Source organism: Hyperolius riggenbachi, chromosome 3, assembly GCF_040937935.1.
Source record: "Hyperolius riggenbachi isolate aHypRig1 chromosome 3, aHypRig1.pri, whole genome shotgun sequence".
NCBI classification, from domain to species: domain Eukaryota; kingdom Metazoa; phylum Chordata; class Amphibia; order Anura; family Hyperoliidae; genus Hyperolius; species Hyperolius riggenbachi.
The window spans coordinates 451,635,464-451,652,589 of record NC_090648.1 but is presented as its reverse complement, the minus strand read 5'-3'; the positions used below and the strand labels follow the sequence as shown (position 1 = coordinate 451,652,589).

General features: G+C 43.6%; 1 protein-coding gene across 2 annotated transcripts in view; it reads right to left on the bottom strand.

The window, feature by feature from the left end:
• Positions 1-7,153: 7,153 nt before the first annotated feature.
• WEE2 (WEE2 oocyte meiosis inhibiting kinase) overlaps positions 7,154-17,126 on the bottom strand; it is a 42,212-nt gene continuing 32,239 nt past the window's right edge. For both annotated transcript variants that reach the window (XM_068277854.1, XM_068277853.1), the window contains exons 11-12: positions 14,845-14,987; positions 7,154-7,945 (exon numbers count right to left, since the gene is read on the bottom strand). In XM_068277854.1, the coding sequence (XP_068133955.1) occupies positions 7,795-7,945; positions 14,845-14,987 (294 nt within the window). In that variant the 3' untranslated portion in view covers positions 7,154-7,794. The remainder of the gene's footprint in view (positions 7,946-14,844; positions 14,988-17,126) is intronic.

Genomic DNA, 17,126 nt, shown 5'->3' with positions numbered 1-17,126 from the left:
TGCATGACTTTACATTTGTCAACATTGAATTTCATCTGCCATGTATGTGCCCATATAGCCATCCTATCCAGATCCTGTTGCAATATGACACTATCTTCCTGAGAGTTGATGATTCTGCACAATTTTGTATCATCTGCAAAAATAGCAACATTGCTCACTACTGCATCTACTAGGTCATTAATAAATAAATTGAAGAGCACTGGACCCAGTACAGACCCCTGTGGGACCCCACTGCTAACAGTCTCCCATTTTGAGTACAATCCATTGACCACAACTCTTTGTTTTCTGTCCATTAGCCAGTTCCCTATCCATGCACACAAACTCTTCCCCAGTCCTTGCATCCTCAACTTTTGCACCAGACTTCTGTGGGGAACAGTGTCGAAGGCCTTTGCAAAGTCCAAGTATATCACATCTACAGCATTCCCAATATCCATATTAGCATTCACTACCTCATAAAAGCTGAGCATGTTAGTCAAACAGGACCTGTCTTTAGTAAACCCATGTTGATGCTGAGAAATAAGATTATTTTCTACTATGAAGTCATGTATAGTATCTCTTAGTAACCCCTCAAATAGTTTGCATACAACTGATGTTAAGCTTACAGGTCTATAATTTCCTGGATCAGATTTTTTGCCCTTCTTTAAATAATGGGAAAACGTGGGCTGTACGCCAATCCACTGGGACTCTGCTAGTTGCAAGAGAGTCACAAAAGATAAGATAAAGGGGCTTAGCTATAACTGAACTTAATTCTCTTAGGACCCGAGGATGCATGCCATCCGGGCCAGGTGCCTTGTCTATTTTTAATTTATTTAGTCTTGCCTTTACTTCTTCCTGCGTTAAGTATTTAATATTACAGTTAGAAGATTGAGACTCTTCTGCCTCTGTAATTTGCAACAGTGCTGTTTCCTTTGTAAAGACAGAAGCAAAGAAAGCATTTAATAACTCTGCCTTACCTTGGTCATCCACCATTGAGTTCCCACCCTCATCCTTTAGGATTCCTATACAGTCAACCTTTCTTTTTTTAGAGTTGATGTACTTGTAAAACTTTTTTGGGTTAGATTTGATATCCTTAGCGATTTGATTTTCAGCTTCGATCTTTGCCAGCCTAATTTCTTTTTTACAATTTTTATTGCACTCCTTATAATTGCTTAGTGCAGCCTCAGTCCCCTCCTGTTTTAGGACCTTATAGGCATTCTTTTTCCTCTTCATTTTATCCCTAACCTTTCTATTCATCCATAGAGGCCTTTTTTTATTCCTAGACATTTTGTTTCCATATGGGATATACATACTACAATATTGATTGAGAATACGTTTAAAAGCTTGCCATTTCCCTTCAGTGTCGTCCCCTTGTAGTACATTATCCCAGTTCACCAAACTTAGTGCCTGCCTAATTTGATTGAACTTTGCTTTTCTAAAATTCATAGTTTTAGTGGTCCCACTGCCCCGTGGCCTATCAGTCACCAGATCAAACGTTATCATGTTGTGATCACTATTTCCCAAATGTTCTTGAACCTGCACATTTGATACATTATCTGGTCTATTAGAAATGATCAGATCCCGTAACGCATTCCCCCTAGTTGGTTCCGTTACCATTTGAGTCAAGTAATTGTCCTGTAGTGCTGCCAGAAATCTGCTGCTTTTACCAGAATGGGTAGCCTCAATACCCCAGTCAATGTCTGGAAAGTTGAAGTCGCCCATAATTATGACCTCGTTTTTACTTGCAGCTTTTTCAATCTGTTGTAGTAATCGCAGTTCTGCAGCTTCATTAATAAGAGGTGGTCTGTAGCATACCCCAATAAGCAATTGGCAACTTTTATTTCCACCATGAATATTTACCCAAACGGACTCCACATCTTCGCAATCTTCCTCCATCTCATCGTTGAGGACAGCTGTAAAAGAATTCTTAACAAAGAGACAAACCCCTCCACCTTTTTTCCCTGTTCTATCCCTCCTAAACACATTGTATCCTTTTAAATTAGCTATCCAGTCATAGCTTTCATCCATCCATGTCTCGGTTATTCCCACAATGTCATAGCCTTTGTCATTCAGAATGAACTCTAGTTAGTCTATTTTATTTGCAAGGCTCCGAGCATTGGTTACCATGCACTTTATATTTTTACCAACACATTTACCAATTTTGTTTACACGAAATGGGCTACTTGAAGTTTTACCAACCTCCTTAATCTTTACACTGTCCCCACCCCCCTCTCCACCCCCCATAATGTTAGGCTCCCACTGTCTTTTTACCTTATCTTGTCTACATATTGAGACTTTATCCTCCCGCCTCCCTCCAGATCCTAGTTTAAAATCTCCTCCAACCGTTTAGCCATCTTCTCCCCCAATGCAGCTGCACCCTCCCCATTAAGGTGCAGCCCATCCCTGCTGTAGAACCTGTAGCCGACTGCAAAGTCTGCCCAGTTCTCCAGGAACCCAAACCCTTCCTTCCTACACCAATTTCTCAGCCACTTATTTAACTCCCTAAGCTCCCTCTGTCTCTCAGATGTAGCGCGTGGCACTGGCAGTATTTCAGAGAACACCACCTTGGAGGTCCTTGCTTTAAGTTTATCTCCAAGTACCTGAAAATCATTTGAGGACCTTCCATCTCCCACTAACTTTGTCATTGGTGCCAATGTGTACCATGACAGCTGGGTCTTCCCCAGCCCCACCCAATTATCTGTCAATTCTTTCCGCTACATGCCGAACCCGAGCACCCGGGAGGCAACAGACTGTACGGCATTCACGGTTTCTTCGACAGATTACCCTATCTGTGCGCCTAATAATTGAATCCCCTACCACCAGTACCTGTCTAGCCTTAGCTGCACTCCTATTCCCTTTCTCGTTACAGCAGTCTGCCCCTTGGTTGCTAAGGAGCACATCCTGATGCAGCATTGCTACTCCAGAATCATCCTCCCCAATATTACGCAAACAAGCATACTTATTAGTGAGGGACAACTCGGGACTAGCCTCCCTGTCACTTTTTCCCCTACCCCTTCTAACTGTGACCCAACTAGCGGCTACCTCTGCTTCTTGCTCCGGCTTTACTCCACCCACCTCATCTTCACCGATTCCATCCAGTGTCTGGATCGTGAGATCCAAGCTCATCTCCATGTTGTGTATGCGTCTCAGTGTTGCGAGATGCTTATTAAGCTCTGCGACTTCCGCCTCTAACTGAGCAACACGCACACACCCAGGGCAACAGTAAACACCCTCAATCCGCTGATCAAGGCATGCATACATGTCACAGGATGGTCACTGTACAGCATAGTCCAACATGATGACTATTGTGTGGGGAAATTTTATTTAAAGTAAACTGTGGCGGTAAAAGTTGAAACGGGAGAGGGAGTGAAGTTCGGGAGTGAGTGCAGCTGGGGTGGAAGAAGGGGAGGGGTGGAGGAGGAGTGAGTGAAGTTGGGGTGGAGGAGGGGGAGTGAGTGAGTGAAGCTGGGGTGGAGTCCTCAAAACTTAAAGACTACACCACAACGTGTTAGCACATCCTAACCAATGCAAAGAACCGCAATATTGTTTAAATGTTTTTTTGTTTTTTTTTTACCTGCTTCCTCTCACCTCTCTCTTTGTGCCTGTGTTGTAACGCCTGTTTTTAACGCCTATGCCACTTGTGTCGAAGCCACTTAGTACTGAGCTTGCTCAGTCTGTGGCTTGCTCACTGAGTCCTTAAGCTGACCAAATACCTCCTGTTACAGCTAATCCCTCCCCCTAGCTAATTACCTGCCTGTTGCAAGCACACTAGAGGAAAAAAAAAATGTACTTTTAAAAACTTTTAAAACTAACACTTGCGGCTAGATATCTGATGAACTGCAATGCACAAGCCTACCAGATATCAAAGCAGCAAAACACAAATTTACAAACAACAGCAATATAATATAATCAGAGCTCACAATTCCCAGCAGTGAAGTGAAACAGCCAACCAGTTGCATGGCAGTCCTGCTGATCTTTCAGGTGTTTGATTTAGACCCTACTGACCACCATATGTTCCAGGTCTATGGCTTAAAGGGAACCTAAACTGAGGGGATATGGATTTTTAAAAAAAATACCAGTTGCTTGTCAGTCCTGTTGATCTCTTCGCTGCAATAGTGACTAAATCACACACCTGAAACAAGCATGCAGCTAATCCAGTCTGACTTTTGGTGGCCATACATGGTACAATAAAAACATTCAATTATCCCATTTTTTTCGATCTAAATGATCAAATCAAAAGAAAGTTAAAAATATTTTTTTTCGATCAAGAAATTCGAACAATTATCCCATTTTTTCAAGAAAAATCAGATCGGACATGCTGGAAAAATCTTTATATTCTATCTAACGGAATAAAACTAAATTATCTAATAAAAAAAAAAAATTGTACCATGTATGGCCACCCTTGGGGTGAAACCCCTCCCACAGGAGACTGAGGACCATGGTCCTGGCAGTTTCCCGTCTGAAACTTGTTGCATTGTGGGAAATTGCTTTTTTTGGCAGCTGTAAACAGCTAGCAGCAGCTACTTCCACTGACATCACCTGCCAGCAGTAAAAATGTCACCACGTGATAAATGTCAAAATGTATATTAGGGAGAGGAAAGATTTTACAATGGGCAAACACTGCCTAAATCATTTATACATAATTGTAAAAATGAAGCACTTTTATAACATTTTCACTGGAGTTCCTCTTGAAGGGCTCATTTCCACAAGCAGTTGCCGTCAGAGTGCGCAGCAAGCACAACCGTGTGCTGCGCCGCAAGCACAACCGTGTGCGCCGCGCAGCAAGCACAACCGTGTGCACCGCAAGCAGTTACCAGGCCGCAGCAAGCAGTGAAACGCCTTAAACTCACAACTATTATCTGCTCGTGGAACTGAGGCCTAAAGAAATCGAGGCAGAGGATCAGCAGGTCAGGCAATGTGCACGATTTAAAAGGAAAACCTGTCAGCATCCATATCCCTCACCTCAGGTTCCCTTTAGGCCTCTTTCACAGTGGGACGCTAAAAAGTCGCACGTTATAAAAATTAACGCAGACTAATGCACAGCAATACTAAGTCTGTGTGACATTCACAGTGCACACGTTGCGTTGTGTGTAATGTGTAGCAATATTTAGAAAGTGCTGCATGCTGTGCATTTAGCAATAAATTTGCTGCGTTGTGTTGCACAAGCTCAGTAATTTATTTTTTTTTAAACGTAATGCATGTGCCGTTTTCGTTCCACCAGTATGCGAAAAAAAAACGGAGCACCAAGAGACAATGCAGTGCAAAATAACGTCCAATTTCATAACCTACATGCGCTGCGTTAGGGGCACGTTGTGAGATTTTAACAGCGCATCAAACGCAACATCCCATTGTGAAAGAAGCCTTAGAGTGGACCAGAACTATTACACATGACAAGGAAAAACACCAAAAAATCCATGTGTATTTAGAGAAAAAAGCCTGTCTATATCTACCCCCCCTCCACTTCAAGTTATCTTAAGTGTAATTTGAGCTCTCAGCTGTGTCAAAGGAATTCAGCAGAGAGCCAATAGGTGAACCGGATGTTAACCCTTTCTCTGCTACCATGAAACAAGGAAGCAGACAAATTATTGCCAGAGTTCTGTAATCTGTAACAAAGAAGTGTTTCTTTAAAGGACAACTGAAGCAAGAGGGATGTGGAAGTGGACACATTTCCTTTTAATACCAGTTGCCTGGCTGTCCTGCTGATAATTTTAGCCATAGACACTGAACAAGCTGTAAGCAGATCAGGTGTGACAGATTGACAAGATTAGCTGCATGCTTGTTTCTGGTGTTCGGACACTACTTCAGCCAAATAGATCAGCAGGGCTGCCGGGCAACTGTATTTAATAAATATGGTAACCTCCATATACTTCTAGCTTTAGTTGTCATTTAAAATAGACGCAACAGCATAAAAACCTTTAGAGCAGAGAGAAAGTTATGAGTTCAGGCCCACTTTTATTCCAAAAAGTTGGAGGTATGGTTCAGGTACGTTAAGCTATTTTTCTTCTGCATACATTTCTCAGTGGCTGTTTTGTGGGGAAGTTTGGTCTCTATACATCAACGGTTGGCATTGTATGACTCAAAGTCAAGCTAAGATTCCTTAAAGTGACCCTCCGGACTAAATCTACTCCGCAGAACTGAAAAGGCTTGAGGTTTCTTTAAAGGACCACTATTGCGGAAAAAAAAAGTAGGCATTTAAAATCTGACAGAACCGACAGATTTTCGGACAATTCCCATCTCCTCATAGGGTATTTCAAGGGTTTGCTTTGTTTTCAACAGCATTTCCTGAACAGCAGTTTAACTGCCAAAATAGCAAGATACCAGCTGGCCTTCCTAATCACTTGCACACTATTATGTCAGTTAGATTTTGCAACTGTTGTTCAGGAAATGCTGTTGAAAACAAAGAAAGCCCTGAGAATCCCCCTTAAAAAGATTGACTGGCCAAAAACCTGTCATCTGTCACATTTTAACTGCCTACTTTTTTCGCGATAGTGGTCCTTTAACAGTTTCACAGCATTAGAACTTTGTTTCTAACCAAATAATCATTTTTAGCTGCATTTTTAGCTAAGCTCCACCCATCAGAAAAAAAAGGCAGGGCTTTTCTTCCCTGATGCTGTGCAGAGCATGATGGGATTTCCTATGTTATTCACGTTGCCTAGCAACAGGGAGAGGTGCTCAGGACAGGACTGTTGGAACTGTGTCTCATGCTCCCTGTCACATCCTTTCAACCAAAAAGATGGCTGCCCTCATGAAATCAAACATTTGCCTTTTCTTTTAAAACAGGGTGGGTAAGAGATTATATAATCTATCTATTTTAATTAACATAACTAATGTAACTTAATGACAGTATGTTTGTTTAGGGCTGGAATTCCTCTTTAAAGACCTATGCGACCACTTATTAACTTCCCCACCTCCACCCAACAGGATTAGAGATGATCAATATGCGAATACTTACTAGTTTATGCAAATACATGCAGGGAAATGGACCAATTTAAACCCAGGTGGTCCATTTTCAAGCTGCATATATTTGCATGGAAAAATTATGCACATTTTGCTGAGTTTATGCAAATGTATGTATTATAGATCATCCCTACACAGGAAGTTTCCACAAACAATATCCTCTTGTTTTTTACAAAGACCAAACACCTTTTTTACAATTAAAAGTTTATTAAAAGCCATACAAAATAATTTAAGACATGCTTGAAACTAAAATAGGACATAAAAAAAGCCAAATGAAACAACAAAACAGACCAAACCTGGTAGTGCAGAGGTCATGCAGCGAGATGTCCATTGGATACTTAATATGGAGGGCATTGCAGAGTGCTACTGTTGAGGGGCATAGAGGGGATTGATTGCAAGCTGTTTGGACATTTCTACTGGCTGTAATTAAAACCTTTGTTGAATTTAAAGCCCAGATATGGCAAACAAGGGAGGATGTAACGAAAATGGTTTTAAAAAGTAACATGTGAGCTGTTTTTGCCTTCATCCGGCCCTACACAGAATATGGAATTGTCATTTGTGGAGGAGAGCGGTAGTCATGGAGATGCTAATCATTTGTGCTTGCATGCAGAGGTCATTCAAATTGTATGCAGCACCCAGACTCAAATGTATTGGTCTACTTTAATTGGTCCAATTTCAAGCAGCATATAATTGACATGAAAGCCAGAGTTCGCATTTAACTAGCCATCTTTAATGGAGAACAGAGCTGCACATCCAACTGATTCACTAACTGTCCCACCATGCTTAGGCAGTAATGACCCTCCAGTTGGTGAACTACATGTCCCAGAATTCAGGCAGGATGGAAGTTAGTGTAGATAGTGCTTAGTGTCCGCCACAGGTGAAGCTTAGCGAGCGCGTGTTCTTCCCGCCCACCAGGCGCTTCCGGCCCCGGCACAGCAGATCTGATTGGGAGGGCAGGTCAGTGCACTCATCTCTTCCTGAGCTCTGGGCCTCTTTGGCAGCCTTCAGTTCCCTGGAAAATAGAATGGACAGAGTTTTACAGACACCTAACTGAACTCTGGTCAATTCACTTTTATTCTGATAGCATGGGAAAGTGTGTAGACTCTAGAACTGCGATGGCCAACCTTGGCACTCCAGCTGTGTTGGAACCAGAGCCGGGCCGAGGCAGAGGCGGGAATGGCTCCAACCTCAGGGCACGGTGTAGGAGGGGGCGCACAACTCACTCAGCTCTCATTCCCCTATTCTGTTTGAAGTAGAGAGAAATAAGAAAAGGGGATACATGACAGTGACTGCAAGCCAGATAACTAGAGATTAACCTCTTTGCCGGTTATCCCGAGCTCAGCTCGGGGTAACCTGCGCAGGAGGATTTCTCAGGCCCCGCTGGGCCGATTTGCATAATTTTTTTTGTTACAAGCAGCTAGCACTTTGCTAGCTGCTTGTAACTGCCAATCGCCGCCGCTTGCCTCCGATCCGCCGCACCGAGCCACCCCCCCATCCCCCAGGTCCCTGCGCAGCCTGGCCAATCAGGGCCAGGCAGCGCTGAGGGGTGGATCGGGATTCCCTATGACGTCCTGACGTCGATGACGTCATCCCACCCCGTCGCCATGGCGACCGGGGAAGCCCAGCAGGAAATCCCATTCTGAACGAGATTTCCTGCTTACTCCGATCGCCGGAAGCGATCGGAGTGGCTGCAGAGCTGCTGCTGCTCAGCGGCTATCATGTAGCGAGCCCTGGGCTCGCTACATGATTTAAAAAAAAAAAAAAAAAAAAAGTGCTGCGCTGCCTCCTTGCCATGGGAATTAGACTGGCAAGGAGGTTAAGTTGTTGGGAGGGTTGGGGGCCCTGGGGCGCCTCTTAGTCTAATGGCAATCAGTGTGTGACCGCTGGAGTGGGAGGGATGGGGGGCTCACTTTGGTGTCACAGCCTTGGGTGCTGGAGGACCTTGTCCCTGCTCTGGTTGGAACTATAAGCTTCATACCATTGAAGTTATTTGCAGTATTATGCAAATGTTGTATGCAGTTTGATGCTTCTCATTTACCATCCTAAGGCCTCTTTTCCATGGGCAGTTTATAGCAGTGAAATGCCCCAAACTCACAACTGCTCACTGCTACATGGTAACTGGTTGCTGAGCACTCAGTTCAACTGCCGGTGGAAAAGATGCCTAAGAGGGTTATGGAAGCTGCCATATTTCTTTCCCTTTAAGCAATACCAGTTGTCTGGCTGTGAAGCAAGGGAAACCAGCGCTGGAAATTTTGGCACAGCCATAGGCTGCAATAGGAATGATGGCTAAAGAGGCGACTAATTTGGGTGCTGCCAAAAGACAGTGCCTGAATTACTTTAGAAAACAGGTGTCAAACTCCAAGCCTGGAGGGCCAGATCCATGCCAGTGTTAAGGACAGACTGAGGAAGAGGAATGTGTACTACCTGATGGACCACGACTTTCCTTTTCAGTCCCATCAATTTGAGCTGTGCCAAAAAGGTGTGAGCACCTCGGCCCTCGAAGAACCAGCTTGACATTCCTGCTTTAAAAACTGTGCAATTCAGCCATGAGCAATAGCTGGCAGTCAAATTGTGTCTTTCCCCCTGGAGGAGGCATAGTAACGCTGCTGTGACCTGTACAGGAGCAGGGTGAGACTTTCGGCTTCACTCTGCAGCCACATTTCATGGTGACTTAAAGGAATACTATCAATACCCAAGTGTTCTAAAATGACTACATACAAATAATGCCCAAGTAGCTGGGTAAACATTTTCCTACTTTTCATTTTAAATATCAGAGGCAAAAGCTGTAATTTATTGAGGGTAGGATTTAGCTATATTGGGACAAATCAATTGCAGAAGGGGTGTCTGATATGCAACTCTGGCTGTGCATTGAAACAGACTACAGAAAGCAAATATCAAACATATCAAACTCTGAAAGCAAAACAGTATGAGAAAGCTGTGACAATTCATTACATTTCCTCTGCTCTCTACAGACACTTCAGTCAGAAACAGGACACAGGAGCTGCAGCTGTTAACTCTATGTGTAGCTCTGTGTGTGACAGAACTGATCAAGCGTGAGGCGAATTTCCCCTCTCATGGCTCAGTCAGCCGTCAGTTTTGGCGTCAGTAACGTTTGAATGTATTTTGCTAACAGTAAACAAAGAAGTTGCTACAAAAATGTATACACCAGTACTTAGCAGCACTTCCCAAACAATTCCTGTGTCAATTGAAAAAAAATATGTGAATCGATAGTATTCCTTTAATCATACGTATAACTCCTGGCTGTCCTGCTGATCCTCTGCCTTTAAAACTTTAAGCCATAGACCCAGAACAAGCATGCAGAGCAGATGTTTGAAACAGTCACATCTGACAAGATTAGCTGCATGCTTGTTTCTGGTGTTATTCCAACACTACTGCATCCAAATAGACCAGCAGGACTGCCAGGCAACTGGTATTGTTTATAAGGAAAAGGCCAGCATCCATATTCTTCTCACTTCAGTTGTCCTTTAATCAATGACACTGAAGTTCTCCTTTAGACTGAATATGAAGTACATTTAATAAAAAAAAAAAATTATACCAGGCCACAAAATAAGATTCCCATGTACAATCCTATACAGCATGTTCTGAAGCCTCATAGCATTTGTTTCAAACCCAGAAAAATATTGGTAGTGTGTATAACTCATGACTAGGGATGAGCAAGCACAGTTGTACACAAGCAGGTACAGATTTGCTTTTTGCAAGAGTGGGGGCTGAGCCAGAGTTAACTTGCCTGTTTAACCGCTGCATTCCTACCTCCTGACACTTCCACAGCTGGAATTTCCACTGTGGAAGTGTCAGGTAGATTGAGAGCAGCGCGCAGCATCTGGTGGTGGAGAGGGGCAACCATCTCTCTGCTTAGGCCCCTCAAGCAAGTGGGTATAGTTTCCCTTTTTGCAAGTCCTTGCAGATTGTATCCTGAGTGACCCAGATTTGAATTTGGCATCCTACCACTGCAAGGCCTCCTGAATCTCCCCATCCTCTGTTTAGCTTTAGTGTAAATTTTCTGGTCAATGACATTTTTTTAAATTATTAGGGTGCATACATGCCATTTTGACTGGATAATGGATTACCAATTTTACCACCTCTATGTAATATGGAGGGTCAACAGATTTTGAATACTATGAACAGATAGTGTAGCTAAGCTCTAATAGAGAGGTGGTAACATTGGCCACTCAAAATTGGATGTACCATATTTATCGCCGTAAGACGCTCCAGAATATAAGATGCACCTAGATTTAGAGGGCAAAAACCAGGAAAAAAAAAAAGTAAACTAAACCTGGTGCGTCCCATTTCAGGAGCATCTTGTACACATCCTCCCCCAAATGGTGTCCTCCTATAATCCCATGTCACCCCCAAGTGCCCTCCTGTCTCCCCATGTGTCCCACTGTGGCTGTCTCACCCCGCTTGCCTTTCCCCCCCTCGTGTCTACGGATCCCTACCCCCAAACCCAACCCCCCCCCCCCACAGGTGTGCAGCACACTTCATTAGAAGCAGACACTAGAGGAAGCCACACAGATGCTGGATGTCTTCAATCGCCACAGGCATGATGGAGGAGGTAAGCAGCTGCTCACATGGTGGAAGGGGGGGACCCGGAGACAAAAACAGAAAGGAGGAGACGCAATGGCCGGCACACAGGCAGGGAATCCCCGATGACGCCGGTTCGTATCGGCGGACATTCGTAAGTCGGGATTTCCCGCCTTTGCCGTATAAGACGCAGGGACTTTTCTCCCCATTTTTGGTGGAGAAAAAGTGTGTCTTATACAGCAGAAAAAAAAAAAGTGGTGAATACCCATAGTTCACACGTAATAAATTATCCCCACTGTTGATAAGAGGTTGATATAACATTTCAGAAGTCATTTACTACAGCTTCTGAGAATTTGATCTTGTAGGTCTCATATTGCAACAAGCCCAACAGGCAGCAGGAGTATCAGCGGGTAGCTGTCCCAGTAGAGAATTCCCAATAGTTTCATTAGGGTTAGTTTAAATATGTGAAGTCATGTCAAGTCGTTTGACCTTTTGGGTATAGAATTTTGAATGAGGTTTTGTCACGTGGACAAGTGTAGAGTGGTATGCACACCTGCAAATTTCCATGCTGATATGCAAGGTCAGCAGTCTCGAAAGCACTACAAGCCAATATACTTGGATAGGAGCGAGTCCGGCACCATTAGTCTAATAATGTCAAAGCAGGTCGAATACAAAACATGAACCTTATATAGGGCTGTACAATGAAAAATGTACCAATCACATGGCTTGCCCCCTATAGCTGACCAATCCCCTTGTCTGCCTTGCTTGGACCTGATGGGGAACTGCATCTTTAAATGGCGCATGTGAGCAGGTCACAGCATATGTAACGTTCATATGTATAACCAGACATGCTTTGACATGGTTTAAGGTCATATCCTGTAAAAAAAAATTTATGTCATAAGTGAGCATATATTACAGATTGATGGAGCCGGATTCACTCCACGATTTGCACCATTAATAACTGACCCCAATTTAGATGTGGACCAAATTAGTATGATTGATAATCTTAACTGGTTCACTCAAACTGACGTTTTAAGGCATCCAGTTTGAACTCTGTTGCCTCCAACAGGATATATACCAGTGTCCCCCTACATATATGCGGCAGATGTGCCCTCCTGACGCTCATGCACAGCAGGTCATGCAGTGCAGAGATTGGTGAAGGGGAACAAGTGTTCCAGAGCCAATTGCAGTGCCTGACTGAATGGACATGACCCCGATCAGGGGCCATGTCCATTCATAAAAATGAAAGTAAAGAAAAAAAAATTGGTCACTTCCTGGCAACAGGATAGTGTTTGTAGCGCCATTTAGTGAGGAAAAAGTAAAATTACAGTCATACATTAATTAATCCCTTCCAAGGCCCCTTTCCTAACCCCAGTTACCAAAACAAACAGAAAAAAATCATCATTGCCTTAAAGTGAACCAGAGACAAAGCAACCTCATGTATTTTACCATATATATCAGTGGGGACATTAGAGAAAACCGTTACACTGTTCTGTTTCATCATTTATTGTTCAGATTGCTTCTAATCAGCCCTGATAAAATCCCCCACTGAGCATTCAGTCTGGCTTTGCTCAGGAATGTTTATAGCTGAGTGTTCTCTGATGTATTTTCAAGCCCAAGCCTGCCCCCTTGTGGCTTTTCTCAGGAATCATAGCCGAGTCATAGCAAAGCCAGACTGAATGCTCAGTTGGGGATTTTATCTGGGCTGATTAGAAGCAATCTGAACAGTAAATAATGAAACAGAGCAGGGTAGGCATTTTCTCTAATGTCCCCACTGATATATATGGTAAAATACAGGAGGTTGCTTAGTCTCTGGTTCACTTTAAGGACTCCGTAACAATTCAGCACTCCGCAGCCTTAACAGCTTATGGCTTGACCATACAACTTAGCAGCCAAATGAACCTTACCAACTGTTCTGCTGGTGGGATCGGTTTGCTGCTGTGATTTTTTTTCCTCCCTCCCCCCAAGATCCAATCACTGAAATAGCCTCTCATACGTATTAGCCTATGAGAGAGATTAGAATGTGAGCCATTCCAGGGGACAGCTTTGTCCCTTAGCTGTCCCCTGGAGTTGCTCACATTCTAATCCCTCAGTGCTGTACAAAAATCACAGCGCTGTACAAATGAAAAAAAGCTGTTTTAACAGCCTGCCAGCTCCAATTGTGGCTGGCAGGCTGACCACAGATCCCTGCTGTGTCATTCGGCGCATCCCCTTGCACATACCCTGCCTACAAGACCTGACACCAATCCTGGGGGAGCCACTGTGCAGCCGCCAATTGGCGCGAGGCTGTCGCAGAGCAGTTAGTGGGATTCTTTTGAGGCAAGTGGCAACTATCAGAGTTTACTCACCTGGGAACTCTTCCAACCCCTAGCCGTGGCTCCGGTCCTCAGTGTCCTGCCGGCTGCCCGCAAAGATCGGTGACCTGCCAGCGGGTCATCTCTTGTGCGCTGGCTGGTTGCTGATCATTGTGGATGGCCAGCTGCATAGGCAAACGCGCGGGGGGGGGGGGGATTAATTATAGCTGCCCAGAGAATCCCCCATCAGACCAGGGCTGGTGCAGTGTCTGGGGACAGGCAAAAGTTGAGACACCAGAAAATCTGCAGGTATCCTGCAGCTCACAGCACTGCACCCTTTCCCAGCTACAGCTGACTTTGGATGGAGCAGCAGCGTGTGTACAGAGCATGGAGCAGCTCTGGGGAACTTAACAGTCAGGTATGAGCACAGCCCTGTGTCCCTGCTGTGTGAATGCTTCATTTCCTCCTTCATTACCAATGACGGCTGTCCTCATCTGTATCCAAACTGCTTCTGATCGATCCTGTTTATCAGTAGCAGAATGGACATTTAGGAAATAATTCAGTAATGTAGGAAATTTAGGAAACAGATCCTTTCAGTTGGATGGGAAATTGCATTATGCGTACCCAGGATTATGTCCTACAATGTTATACTGTATTGTGCGCGGCTGAGGGAGACTTTTCAGAAATCCCCCCCCCCCCCCCCCCCCGAGCAGGACAGACTGGGGCTGCGGCGAGGGACTGAAACTGCTACTAGGGACTGGAAAAAGCCCCAGGTGAGTAAACCGATTGTTGCCCCCTCACCTTGGAAGTCCTTTAATCTCCAAGCTGCATACAGTATTTGCATAATCCTACAATTTGGAATTATTTGCATCTCATTGCCATCACTGAGCATTCCGATTACTAGGGATGGTCAGACACTGCAGAGAGATTTTCTGAAAACCCTATTGCGGCAATTGATGCTGCAATTTTAATGCAAGTCAATGGGAGAATGTTTTTGAAAAATGAAAACTGATCAAAAAGCTCTGTTGTGAGTCTCTGCCCTAAGGTGATATTACCCTATAAAGACGCCACTCACCTCTCCAGCATGGCAGTCTTGAATTTTTCTACATTCAGCTGTTTCTGAAGCTGTGCAGCCTTCCCAAAGGATCGCCTGAGGACCGTATGCTTCACCAGGGCAGCTGCGGAGGGCCTCCTACCAGGATCTGCGTGTATCAGCAGCTGCAGAGGGGGAAGAATTCATATAGACACTAACAGCTGGCATCAACCACAAAACAGACCCCATCATGTGACATCTGCACATTGTCAAACTTAACAGATCAGAACAGTCATGGTGCTGGCAGCTTGAGGTTCACTGACCTGTCACCAGGGAAGGACATGTCAGATGCAGAGAATTCTAGCTTGCATGCATGTTTCATGCAATTTGTATGCAGCGCGACACCAGGCCAATGAAACCCACTTCCTGTGGAATTTGGCTAGTTCAGTTACAAGCTGCATATACCAAGTTCGCATGCGCACGCCAGAATTTTCATCTCATCGATCAGACTTACAGGAATTTTACTGAAAGGGCTGGGGTCATCACTACCATGAGCCAAAACAAGGCCAGTTGTCAGCAGTGTTCATCAGAAAAGGATTAGGTTGAAATGGGGTCCTAAGCAAGAGAGTGTTTGCCCACCGCTGATGATCACCTGGCTTTGTTAGTAAGATTTGGTGGGGATAGCATCCACCCACCTTAGACTCTAGACCCTAGGCAGCTGCCTATGATGGCCGTGTGGAGGATTTGGCTCTGGTGTTAATCTCCAAAGAGTTTTCCTTTATAATTTTACTTTATAAAAAGGGGATCCATTCTATTTTCCATAAAGAGAACTTCTTTGAGCTTTGTATCGGGCGATCTGTTCCTTTGGGCATTTTTTACTTCATGTAGCACAAGTCAAGACAGTACCAAGCTAGCTCATTGTGACTGAGAACCACCAGGAAATTGTAAGGAACTGAAAGACCAAAAAGCCTTACTATAAAGCTAAATATTTTGCCACCTTAAAAACAGAAGGCATTTGCAATACTAATTACAAATACTAATTTTGTTTTATTTGCCAATACCCTTTGGCGCCTCACTAGTACCACATATTCAAATGCCGTAAGCTCAAGGTGAGGAGCATGGATTCTGTTTTATTTCTAATTTATCCTTGTGGCTAGGATGTAATCTATTGCGCTCCCATTTTTCCCCATTGTGACTATTGTTGGCATAACTTATGCTGGTGTGCACATGGTACAAATGCACAAAATGTAGGAGGCGGCGCACAATTAAGACAAGCTGCTCAGGGCTTTTCAAGGCCAGTCCCAATGCCCTGTATTAATGGAGTCAATAGTGATGGAAGAGCCCAGCGCTAAATAAAACTGAAGATCCTGCATGCTCACAATGGTACAAATGGACGTATTTTGGTAGCTTCCTTGAGAGATTAGTTTGATGCACTCTGTTCCAGAATAGAACAGCAAGGTTGGGCTCCTAATCTTTAGACACGTTTGGCACACAATGCTTGCATGTATGTACTGTATGCTCATATGTATGTCCCGGCAGGGACAGTTGCATAAATTGGTGAATGGGAACTTGTTACCAAAACCAATCTGAGTACCTAATCAATTAATCTGCTGTAATGAACAGCAGAGATTGTTCATTAAACAAAAAAAACCCCTTATTTTCATTTCAGTATAGAAAGCACCGATTCAGCTTACTATACTGGATAGCCCATCAACAAGTAAAATAGTGTACGGTTTCATAAAAACAACCCCTTTTTGACCCCCAGGATAAAAAAAACAAAAAAAAAAAACTTTACATTAGGGACTAAGCTGTATGCAATATGTAAGCTGTATCTAATATGTATGCCGTGAGGGTAAAAACTAGTATTTGAAAATAAAGGTGGATTTTTTTATTGTACAAAAAATATTGTGACCATACATTGTGATAGTGAGAATTTAAATGTAACAATTGGGACAAATGGGCAAATAAAGTGTGTTTATGTACAGTCACCTTATTTTAAAACTATGATGGCTAAAAACTAAATTTTCTTCAATTTCTCTGTTAAAAGGCATAAAAAAGTACCACCCAAAGAAAGCCCAATTGGTGTTTAAAAAACCTAACAATGCATAGATCCTTTAGGGGGTGATAAGTAGTGAAAGTTGTTGGCGAATAGAGGATCGCTGAAATGCAAAAATTGCTCCGATCCATGGGAGGGACCTTAGTAGTGAAGTGGTTAACTTTGTTGTAGGGCTAGCAGTGGTTCCTGCATGAGTGTTCTGAATGAATGAATGAATGAATGAATGAATGAATGAATGAATGAATGAATGAATGAATGAATGAATGAA